At 39.4% G+C, this 12,138-nt stretch overlaps 1 protein-coding gene across 1 annotated transcript in view; it reads left to right on the top strand.

Annotated features, from left to right (window-relative positions):
• GDNF (glial cell derived neurotrophic factor) overlaps nucleotides 1-11,194 on the top strand; it is a 36,916-nt gene extending 25,722 nt beyond the window's left edge. Inside the window, exon 3 of the mRNA XM_063456859.1 lies at nucleotides 10,427-11,194. Within this exon, the coding sequence (XP_063312929.1) occupies nucleotides 10,427-10,902 (476 nt within the window). The 3' untranslated portion in view covers nucleotides 10,903-11,194. The remainder of the gene's footprint in view (nucleotides 1-10,426) is intronic.
• Nucleotides 11,195-12,138: the final 944 nt, after the last annotated feature.

Genomic DNA, 12,138 nt, shown 5'->3' with positions numbered 1-12,138 from the left:
CTATCTCCCTTACCAAAGGTGTGCAGCAGCCAGCAGGTGAAGATAAGGGAGAGAGAATGCATACAGCTGTATACAGCGTGTGCCTGACTATAATGTGTGTGTTCATGTGGCTAACTATGTGCGGATTAGTAGGTAGTTTTGTATGTGAAGCTAATTTTGCATGTGTTTGTATGAACAGCTAATTCATTTATGAGCATAGGAACTGTACAGACTTTGGGGAGACAGCTCCTAGTAATCCCAGCCACACTTAGGGAGCATGCAGTTTTCTACCATTAAAATGATATATTATCACTAGGAACAGTGGTGTATTTTGAATTTGTGCTGTCCTAGGCATGAACAAACTCTGGCACCCTAATTTAAATTTCCCCCACCTCTTCCTGTCAAGGCTACACGCACTTTCGCTGACAGTCACTCCCTCACTGATGCATGCACTGACATGCATACTGTTTACCCAACACACACTTTCACTAACAGACACACACACACTGACATACAATGACAACATACACACACACTCACTGATTTGACACATTCTGACAGTCACACACAATTAAGCAGACACACAGACAGACATACACACTCACTAACAAACACACACTGACACTCACAAATATTTATTTTAATTTAACTTCACCCAGCCTCCGTGGGAAAGCTGGAGTGGATTCCTCACCTGGGGTCCAGTGGGGCTACATGGGCTGCTTGTGCTGCTGGGCAGGTGCACGTGCAGGCAGGGGTTGAAATTGCAGAGTAGACTGCGAGGGAACTCTGATCTTCCTGCTCAGTTCCCTTGCGCGCTGCTTAGTGATGCTGGGAGCCGGACTGACGTCATATTCCGGCATCACTAAGTGGCGCACAAGGGAGCTGAGCAGGAAGAGCTCAGAATACAGGGCTCCCTCGCTGCCTGCATTGCAAGTTGCTGTCCACCGGGGGGGGGGGGGGGGGGAGGGTGCTCTAAAGTAGCCAGGCAGCTCTTGGGCACCTCAGGACATGAGGCTAACAAGGCATCTGCCGGGATGTTTAGGGACTGCTTTTTTTGCCGCTCCCAGAAAAGTGCCGCCAAAGGCAAATGCCTTGTTAGCCTCGCGGTGAATATACTGCTGACTAGGGACTCTATAAGTAGAAGAGGATAACCAACTTTTTAACACGTTTTGTTTTTCTTATCTGTCTTAAACAGTGAAACATGTGGTTTTAAAAATAACACCAGATTTTCTGGAGGGGCTTTGTCTAGGCATGGCTTAAATAATTTTCACTTTACATTGTGGTGTCTTGGGCCAACCCTGCTTCACTGCCTTGGGTTTCAAAGAATTCCACCCTGGAAATGACCTTGTTACATGCCAGCTCATCGAGGGCTCTTGTCGAAAAGTGTACAATACATTCTGTCCTTGCTTAGAAGACCCCACATTGTCTAGATGCCTTATACTGTCACCAACTGAGTCATATTGTTATCAGCTTGGAGAAGTTATGCCCTGAATCATAAAAACATCATCTAGATTTGATGTTAAACAACATCCAGCCTGTATTAATCCTATTAAAGTCCATAATTGTTTAATAAATTAAATGCTATCCAAATTATAATAAAGTTTTGCCAATAGTTTTTTTTTAAAGTTTTTTTTTTTTGTCTTTTGTCTGCTGCTGCTATGGTAACTATAGTAATTGTGACCATCTTGCAATGTGTAAAAACAGTAAACACGCAAATCATAAGGTCAAGAAACATTCATTCACATCTTCCTACATCCTGTAGCATACAGTCACGCAGAACTGGTAAACCTTTACTTGGGTCGTTCAGATTTAACCAGCTGAATGCAAAATATAAAAAGGCGCCTTGCTCCATAAATCCAGATTGGCCCTTTTAACATTTTTCACCTTCAGCTCCAAGAGATTAAAGGGACACTATAGTCACCCAGACCACTTAATCTCAATGAAGTGGTCTGGGTGCCAGGTCCCCCAGGTTTTAACCCTTCAGATGTAAACATAGCAGTTTCAGATGTAAACTATGTTTACATAGCCGGGTTAATCCAACCTCTAGTGTAGGTCTTCCTGACAGCCACTAGAGGCGCATTTGCGACGCTGGATGCAAAATTCACATCCACCGTGCAGAACGTCCACAGGAAAGCACTCGGGAGCTGATGGCGGGGGAGGAGAGGTCACCAGCGCCGAAGGAGCCCGGCACTGGAAAAAGGTAAGTAGCTGAAGGGGCTTTAACTCCTTCAGCACCAACGAAGGGGGACCTTAAGGGTGGAGGGAGGGGGGGAAGGGGGGGGAGGGGATCCTAAGGATGCTATAGTGTCAGGAAAATGAGTTTATTTTCCTGACACTGTAGTGATCCTTTAACATTTTAACATTTTTGTTACTTGTTCCAAAAATGATTGTCAAAATTTTATATATATTTTTTTTTTTTTTACATTCTTGACATACTTCATTTCATGTCAGATCACATATGGTATTGGGAAATGCTACAATATGTTTCTGATTTTGGTAGTATTTGGATAGTTACTGTTTATAAAATAGATGATGCATATGGTCTCCAGTACAAAGGCTTTCAATTTAAACGGAAATAATAAAGAAAATAAATGCAACATTTTAGACTATCTGTTAGTATTTATTAGTATAAAGCACAACTTGTTGCCCAGCCACCATACGGACATTTTAACACCAATGTAGCATTGTTGCTGTGATAAATGAATCTGCTTAAAGAAATCATTTGCTATGTATACTTCTGCTATCAAGCAAAGATATTCCTTTCAGCCATATATTGGCAATCACCTCTTGATAAATGTCTTGTTAAAGGAACACTACACGCACCTTAACCTCTACATCTTGCAATAGTAGTTATGGTGCCATGAGTGTATTGATGATGTCAGTGCTGATACTCTCAGCCAATGATTAGCTAGACCAGGGCTTGGCTTAGGAGAGCTAACAAAATCATCTGGCTGTCCATTGCCATTGGTTGAGGCAGGGAATCGTGCCTGGCAGACTCCAAGTAAGCGGTCAAACCATTCTAAAATAGTTTGACACCTAGCAATGGAGGTGCACCAGGACTCTTGGCACCATAACCACTACATCCTTCTGTAATTGTTATGTTACTTGCAGTGTTGCTTTAAATCTGAAGTTATATCAGAACATTTGCATTATTTTCAAAGGTGATGAAGCACCTTTGAAATGATAAAGTCCAAAACAAATGGCAAAGCGTAGGCCAAGACAGCAAAAAAATATTATGCCACATAAAACAAACAAATGTTTTGTCATTATTTTACAAGAATTACATGAATGCAGTTTTTTCTTAAATCTCTGTGGGATGTTTTGAGGTTTCTCAGAAAATATTCCTCAGCAGATTATCACTTGGGTTTATAAATGCATAGCGCCAGGACGTGCAGGCTGAGCGTCGTAGCAACAGAAGTCCACAAGAGATGGAGCTGCAAACATTAACAAATGTCCCAACTATTTAATTGGACAATAGCACTTTAGGGGGTGTGGCTGGAGTTTGGCGCCAGCGGAAGGTGTATTTTAGAACGCTGAGTGTGATGGTGATCTGCTGCCATTTATACACCTGAAAAAAATAATTTTTAAATCATATTGTTTAATAAACAAATTTATAAACCATTTTTGTTAAGGCACATTGCAGTACTCTTTATTTTGGGAACTCTGTGAAGCAGTCCAACACTCCAAAAATGTTAAACTTCTAGAAAAGGGGAACAATAGAATAGAGGGACACAGGGATTTGGGTAACACAGGGGAGGTATTGCACTTGGGAGGTACATGTGATAACCCTCCTTTCAGTGGATTTATGTGGAAAGAATTGTGTGCACACTATTTCATTATGCGATTCAGGTAAATTGAAGTTAAGAATCAGGTGGCTGTACCATGTGGAAATTTGGGAAAGTACCTGAAAGTTTGGAATTTTCTAATACATACCTGAGAGAAACCTGCAGGACTAACATGCAACACTAGTAGTTGTATTGAATGTTCTGTGATATCTGATATTCTGAGTTATTTTAGGCTTCGGGCCTACAATTTAAACATTTAGTCAGAGATTCTCAGACGATTAACCAAACATTCCCTTAATAGCCAGAGGCAACAAAGTACAGGTCATTCTAACACAGGGAAGGACACTTTGGCTGAGCTGTGTTGTTGCCAGACTGCACCCCACTACGCCTGCTAGCTTAGAATGATAAGTGTTGCAGTTAGAAACCTCATTAGATAAAAGGTACAGCACAAAACCTGCTTTTATTTTTGTGATATCAGGAATTACTGACAGGAGGTAAAGCAATAACCAGACTTTGTGATTTTATTTACCTGGTTGATATCCAATTAAATAACTGGGAGAAGTTGGAGACACTCCAGGCATTATACATCCTCTGGCACTGTAGTTCTGTTCAGCGTTAAACTGTTTTTAGACAGTTTAATGCTGTATGTAAGTTCCTACACACCTGCAGTGCAGCCCAGCCCACATTATATTGAGAGATGTACACAACAGAACATACACATTTTGTTGTTGTGTACATCCCTCATTATGTTGTGTACATCTCTCATGACTGCTGACCCTCTCCCTTTTATCTTCCGTTACCCTTCCCCCCAATAAAACACAGACAACCAAATTGTGGGTAAGGGCAACGCCACAGCTTTTATTATTAAGCCAGCATAATTTAAACCAACTGTCAGCTGCTGGGTTTTCCCAGCAGACAGCTAACACAACAAATCTTCCAGAGCCTCTTCAGCCTGAAGTCCGTCCTCAACCAGACCAGGCTGCGACTCCCCAAGCCCGTCCGGGCACTGCTCTCAGTTCCACTTGCTGGCGAAGGACAAACCGCAGCTGTGACAAAAGAAACAGAAAAGAAAACACACCAAACACAACACATGTAACCATAACATATCCCGTGTTCACACCAACCCAGGGAGGGTGGGCGGGAAACAGCACTGCTAGGTTCCCTCAGCGTACTCTCCAGTGGTCTGGTAAGTATTTCCCAGTGACCCCGGTCCAGGTTCATCCCAAACATTGTATCAATTTTTGTCACCATGGCAACCTCTCCGGGCAGCAGTCATGCTCCCCCCTCCTTATCCACTCCGGGGGTTGGCCTTTCACATCACACATTTATATACGTTTCATTACTACGAAGCACTGTGATACAGTAACACTAGCCATGCATTTCTGTGGGTTTTATTACTATGAAGCACTGTAATACAGTCACACTAGCCATGCATTTCTGTGACTTATATAGCTGTTGAGACCTTTAATGCACTCACACACCACACATTACTGGGAGCTTTTTGGAAATGGAGATCTGCAATACTCTCATACTCACCGCACATTACTGTAAGTTATGAATATGTTGTTTTTTTTCTGATACATTTTCAAACACACCAGCTTTTCATAAGCTGCTTAGCGAGGGATGCTTCTATTGCAGCGTTTCCCAATTGGTGTTCCGCGGCCCCGGCCGCATGGTAGATCTGCCGGGGTCGCATGTTAAGGGGCCCATCGGGTGGCCTTTAACAGTGCGACTGGGCTCCCTGTGATGAGGTCAGAGCACAGGGAGGAAGTGACTGCCCCTTTCACTCTCTCCCAGCAACCACCGGGAGGCGCACGGGAGGAAGAGAGGATGGAGTCAGAGTGGGAACTCTGACTCACATCAGGCTGAGCCACCACTGGACCCCAGGGAAGTCACCCTCCTGCATCTAAAAGGTAGGAAACAGGAGGGTGACTTAAACATTTTGCGTGTGTGTGTATGTGTTAGTGTATATGTCTGTATGTTTGTGTGTCTGTGTTTGTGTGTCTGTGTTTGTGTGTCTGTATGTGTGTGTGTCTGCATGTCTGTGTGTTAGGGGGAATGTGTGGGGTGTTGGGGACGTATGGTATGGGGGGTAGTCATATGGGGGTGCCCCAGGGCAATTTTCGCACTGAGGCCCCGTGGTTTCCATTTACGCCTCTGGATGTGATGCACTTTTGTATGCATTATCCAATTTGTATTTATACAGAGAAGCGCAAAGTGTCCGCGGATCTGTTTGAACTCCCAAAAGGGATTTTGTTTGACTTGCAAACTTGATGTCAGGTTACTGCACAGTCCTTGTTAACGCAGATTGTAAATTTTCCCTATCCATTCCTGTGTGATATACACACCAGAGGCATGTCTAAAAAGACCTATCAGCTAATAAGAGCGTATTACTCTATATACAGTAAAAATTTACATGATCCATTTCCAGACATATTTACCTATTTTCAAAATGTTATTGACAGGTTTCCACGTACTAATGTTGTAGAAGACAGAAAGCAGACAGTGCTTAAAAAAAGAAGCCAAACAGTGGCAAGGTTTTTTTATTTTTGCTCTTAAGTGTGAATTTCAGTTTAATTCAAAATTAAATTTAAATTTTTTAGTAAAATAGCTGAATTTAGAAACATCTCCAAGTCAACTTCTGAATGTTCTCATTCAGTTGTCTTAGTCTAAAATTTGGAATTCGCGTTTAAATTCCCGACATTTGACACTTTAGTAATTTAAACCAACATTTTAGTTGAGTTAGTGGATCACCTACATTTTGGTCAATAAGCATCATTGTCAAGCTTTAAACAGTGATATTTTTTTTTCTTCTAATATTTGGATGACTGAATGACATGAGTGGATAGAGCAGGGACGCTTTTAGCTGCAGAGAAGTGCTGAGTGCCTTAGTGTATCTACTGGTACAGTGCTTAAAGACTATTACAAATAAAAGTAAGAGACGCCACATAACTGGATATTCCAGAAAGACTACCAACTAGGCAACCTATGTGCAGACTTTCCTGGCATTGCCAGTGGAGGCTTGTCCATAAGACACCGCCATTTTGCTTTCCTCTGTCCATGGTGTCTGCTGTTTGCTCTTTTTTGGGATTGACTTTACGGATGGATTGTGGATTGGCAAGTGGAACAGAACCTTGCTTTAAGCTCCATTTATTGTCAAGTTTTGTCAACCTGACTGCTATACATAAGGAAAAGAAGTCCCTGTTTTTTTTTGTTTTTTTTTTTTAAGCTAGAGCACTCTGGGGAAAGAATAAATAAAAAGAGATTCAGACACAGGGAGTTATATACAACTCAAGCAGATAAGATCATTTGTGGCCACCTTAAAGGTAACAAGATGTGACTGGGGTTCACACTGTGCTTTATGGCGACCTTTCCCTGGTGTCCCTAGAATGTGACTCAGAAAATAAAGAAACTGTACAACAGAAGCATTAAGGGTGTTGTAACTCACAGCAGTTAGTATTTTATAATTTGCTTATCCTTGCCCCATTATCATAATAATAATAATAAGGCAACAGGCCTCTAAAAAATTTCAGATTTCTTCTGTTATGTCATACAAAGATTTGTTGTAATACCCTTTTATATAGAGGAGACAGTTTGGAAAAATTGATTGCGGCTATATAGGTTTACAATTATTTCACTTTATTAAGCTGGAAAATGAATGATTGCAAAATGGGTTGCTACTGATCTTCTCTTTTATTTTTTATTTTTTTATAAACATTTCATTGAGTGGATGAGCAATGCCGTACAGAATATTGGCAATTTTAACAAATGTCATGTAATAAAAGGATCAAGACAATGTCAAATTCAATCCACTCCATATAATTGTTTTGTAAAAAAAAAAAAGAGGAAATAAAAAAAGAGGAAAAAACTTTACCTTGCATAATAAAAAAATACAAAGAAAATAATCTATAACTAACCACAAATAATATCAAAACAAAGATAAGAAAAAAAAGAGTAAAGAAAAACCATGGTATGATCATATGAGAAGGGGGAATCAAATGGAAAGAGTGCAGATGAGGCTTTCTTTTAAAAAAATCTAATGAGTTTGAGGTGAGGATCCACTATGGAAGAAAGTCAGGAGAGGCTGGTAAGATGTCATGGTAGGGGTGGTCTAACGTCAGGAGAGGCTGGTAAGATGTCATGGTAGGGGTGGTCTAACGTCAGGAGAGGCCGGTAAAATGTCATGGTAGGGGTGGTCTAAAGTCAGGAGAGCCTGGTAAGATATCATGGTAGGGGTGGTCTAACGTCAGGAGAGGCCGGTAAGATATCATGGTAGGGGTGGTCTAACGTCAGGAGAGGCTGCTAAAATGTCATGGTAGGGGTGGTCTAAAGTCAGGAGATTGTGGTGAGATGTCATAGTTGAGGTGGTCTAAAGTCAGGAGAGCCTGGTAAGATGTCATGATGGAGGTGTATAAACTAAGGGATAAAGTCTAGAGTAGCTTTAATTTATTGTTGAAAGGATTGTCCAAGAGATAACATATATGGTTTCTAGCATCAGAAATAATAGGGAGATGGAATCTATTCTGAAGGGTTTTGATCCACTCCATTCTTAATGATTCCTCTCTATGTTCAGTTTTCCAATTGCATAATTTACTAGCTCCAGATATCTGCACTAAACTGTTTTAGTGCATTTGTTTTAAGAACACTTCTATGCATATTTTTAAAAATGACATGCAAGAAAGTATACACTACTGGGCATTATGGGTTGTTCCATTAACCCCTAGATGTGTGCATGGGGGGATTGTAGACCTATACCCTTCCCAACTTTCATCCAAGGGGGTGTGGGAGAGATCTAAAGGGAAACAATAATTGGTGGCAACACACCAACTGCACAGCAGACCCTGTGGCAAATAATTAATATTAAAAAAAAAAATGATGAACAAAGCTAATTACTATAGCATATTTGTCTGGAATGAAACTACTTGTCACATGACTAGACACCTATACATTATAGATCAATTCCTAATCTATATTTGCATTTCTGTTATTTTTCAAAATATTGGCAATCCAGCTGTCATTAACAAGTTAATGAATTATCCAACATAAATAAGGTTATAAACTAAACAGGGAATATTTGGAAACAGACAAGGGAATTTAATTATTTTGGGAACAAAATAGCTGAATTGGGCATTTTACAGTGTGGCTGTTTTGGCTTACAAATTGTAATTCTCTTGTTGTAACATATTGAGTTTCCATGTTGGTAAATAATACCAATTATGAAAAGGATAAATTTAGGTTGACTAGATATATTTGACTATATAAAGGCAGATATTAGTATTCTAAGCAAAGATTTTCAGGGGGATTACAATCCACTTTAAAGTTGATAAACACTGCTCTAATCCCAGCCAAATCTGATATCTCCGTGAACATGCCAAGTCCAGCAAAATAAATTTATTGTAAGACGGGGTGCTTTATAAAAAGACAATGGAGCCTGGCCATATGCATTTTTCATAATGTCACCATGAGGACAGTAAGGCTGAGCAGGCCTTCTTCAGTTTCCTTAAAGTACTGGAGTAGTATTTCATCATTGACGTACAAACTGATTTATCTATAAAATACTCAACGTTGTGGATAGAAATACCTCTTTCTTCAGCCAGCATGTGACTATGGGTGATGCGAGATTTAGTCCACATGCAGATGAGATTGGTGGAGCTAGGGATGGCACATTTTATTATGTGTCCTCCTCCAGTCTACCATATCCTGGGTTAAATTTTTTTTTTTTTTATATATGGGACGCTTTATTTGCCTTTTTTTATTCACCTAAGTAAACAGTATTGAAATGTTTACTAATGTAATATATACCCTGCAATCAAAGGCACAGAAAGGCATTTCATGTATAAGAATTCCATCTCCCATGAATCAATGTTTTTGTATACATCTACCGGCACCATTCAGCGGAAACTAACCGCCATGGGATACTTGGTCCTTTCAAGTGACCCTGTCATGACAAACATTACTTGGTAAAACTTTAAAGAGCATTAAATATAATCTATACATTATGCTGACTAAATTACTAGTAAATGTTTAGATAACTGAATATGCATTTTATGAAATTTGACCTTTGTGGACTTCACTGCTAATGTCAAGATATCAGTAAAGACTGAACCAAATAGTGCAATAAGAAGCTGCACAAGCAAAAGTTCAACCCCCAAATAATGCTGTTTCATCCCACAATCCCTTTTGAGACAATTGGAGTAGGTTCACAATTGCCTTTGTAACCACCCGTTCGGGCCGTTCAAGTCCAGTGTGCTATATTGTGTGGAAGACATTTGCAAAAAGCTATTTTAAGGCATGTATATCTTATAATTCATATACTAGCTGGTGCTTTAACTGCCCACGGTATAGATTGTATCTCTCTACCTATCTGAATTTGTGATTTGTGACAGGTTTACTTTCCAATAGTGGGATCCAGTACCTAGTTTGTGTGAAAGAGATAAGTGTGTTTTTACTAATCCTCATTGTGCATTTCTCTTTAATAAAGGAATGTGGTGTTGGATTTAGAAAAAAACAACTATTTTTTATGCTTCACTGGAATATAGGGAAATTGAGATTTAAGCTTGTTTCATTCCATTAACAAATGAACAGACACATGTTATTTTTAGTTTTAGAAACTGCCAATTCATCTTCTTTTCTTTTTTTCCTCTTAAAAAAAAAAAATACAGCTGAAATACCTGACGACTATCCAGATCAATTTGATGATGTGCTGGAGTTCATTCAAGATACCATAAAGAGACTTAGAAGGTCGTCCAACAAGCAAACCCCGTCCAGGCGAGAGAGAGGAAGGCACGGCTCTACAGCAATCCAGAATTCCAGTAAAAAAACAGGCAAAGACAAAAAGCGAAAAAACAAAGGATGTGTGTTGAGGGAGATACATTTAAATGTAACAGACTTGGATTTGGGCTACCAAACCAAAGAAGAACTTATCTTTCGGTACTGCAGTGGGTCCTGTAATAACCCAGAGACAACTTATGACCAAATTGTAAAAAATCTTACAATCAAAAAAAAGTTGGTAAATGACAAGGTGAAGCAGGCATGTTGCAGGCCAATTTCTTATGATGACGATCTGTCATTTTTGGACGACAATTTAGTTTATCATACCTTGAAACAACATTCCGCTAAGAAATGTGGATGTATCTGAACGATTGGGATTAACACGTGGTAGTGTGCATTTCATTCCTAAAATAATGCAAAGGAAGGGATCAAGATTCCCATTGTGGGCTCCTTGAGCATATGGATGGAGTAGAGGACCAAGTGTGATGGAGCATGGAGTCTTCCTTGGAACCTGTTGTGGCATTTGCCCTGGAAATGAGTCAGAGCACAGGGTTACAATGCAGGTCCACTGGTAATTCAGATAGAGAATACTAATCGCAAACCCTCTCTAAGACGTGGCTCTAGAAGGTTGGATGGTTCTTCACCAATATATGATAAGGCTCACCAGCAGTGTTGATTGGAAAAGTCAATAACCAGCTTTTGAACACAACCATTTATACATCATGCATGTCCGGTTTTCATGTGTAATATATAAATATACGTATATATATTTTAATTATTTTAATTTTTTTTTACAACATACACAGTGTATAACATGATCTATTAGTTCTGTATTTGGGGTTATTAAAATTTGCTACTACAAATACATGTTACATAGGTTCATTCAAAATAGCCCTTTATAGCTAATAGTGGGCAACAATCCAGACATAAACAAACTATCTAAAGGTAAATGTAAACCTTGACATCATTTCCATTAGCAAGTACCAAATTGGTCCCGGCATGCTCATTGAAGAAAGGATTATAGATCAGTTATGTACAGAATAGAACATGTCAAATGTCAATAACCCACTCCTGGGACTTCCTGATTGGCTAACAAACGCTAGAAAAAGAATATCAATGTTGCCAATTATCCTATGTGGTTCTAATTTAAACAATTCAATGAAGACAATGATGCATAATATTTGGCACTCCATATAAGGAGGGATATTCACTATGATGCTTAGCAAAACATTATACTTCGTAATAGCTGGAGAGCCATCACTGACAAAAGATCAATTACACAATATAGGACATACTTATTTTTGGTTTACAGAGATTATTTCTCTTTTTTATTTTTATTTTATTTTCATTTTTTTTTTTTTTTTTTTACAATACATTAGTTATTGGTCCACGGGACCAAGCAGACTACTCGATGCCATGCATCCATTCAGATACATGAATATATAAAGCATATTTATTGATAATTAAGTTATTGCTATTTATTACAGTCCAGTTATGAATGTTACTATTTTTTTTCTTCCTATTTATTAAACTTTCTCTTCAATGGTGCCAAAGTGAAGCATGCTGTCGAGATTCAACTGAGACAAATGCAAGCAAACTAGAT

Source organism: Pelobates fuscus, chromosome 5 (assembly GCF_036172605.1).
Source record: "Pelobates fuscus isolate aPelFus1 chromosome 5, aPelFus1.pri, whole genome shotgun sequence".
Classification (NCBI taxonomy): Eukaryota; Metazoa; Chordata; class Amphibia; order Anura; family Pelobatidae; genus Pelobates; species Pelobates fuscus.
This window is presented reverse-complemented; position numbering and strand designations above follow the sequence as displayed.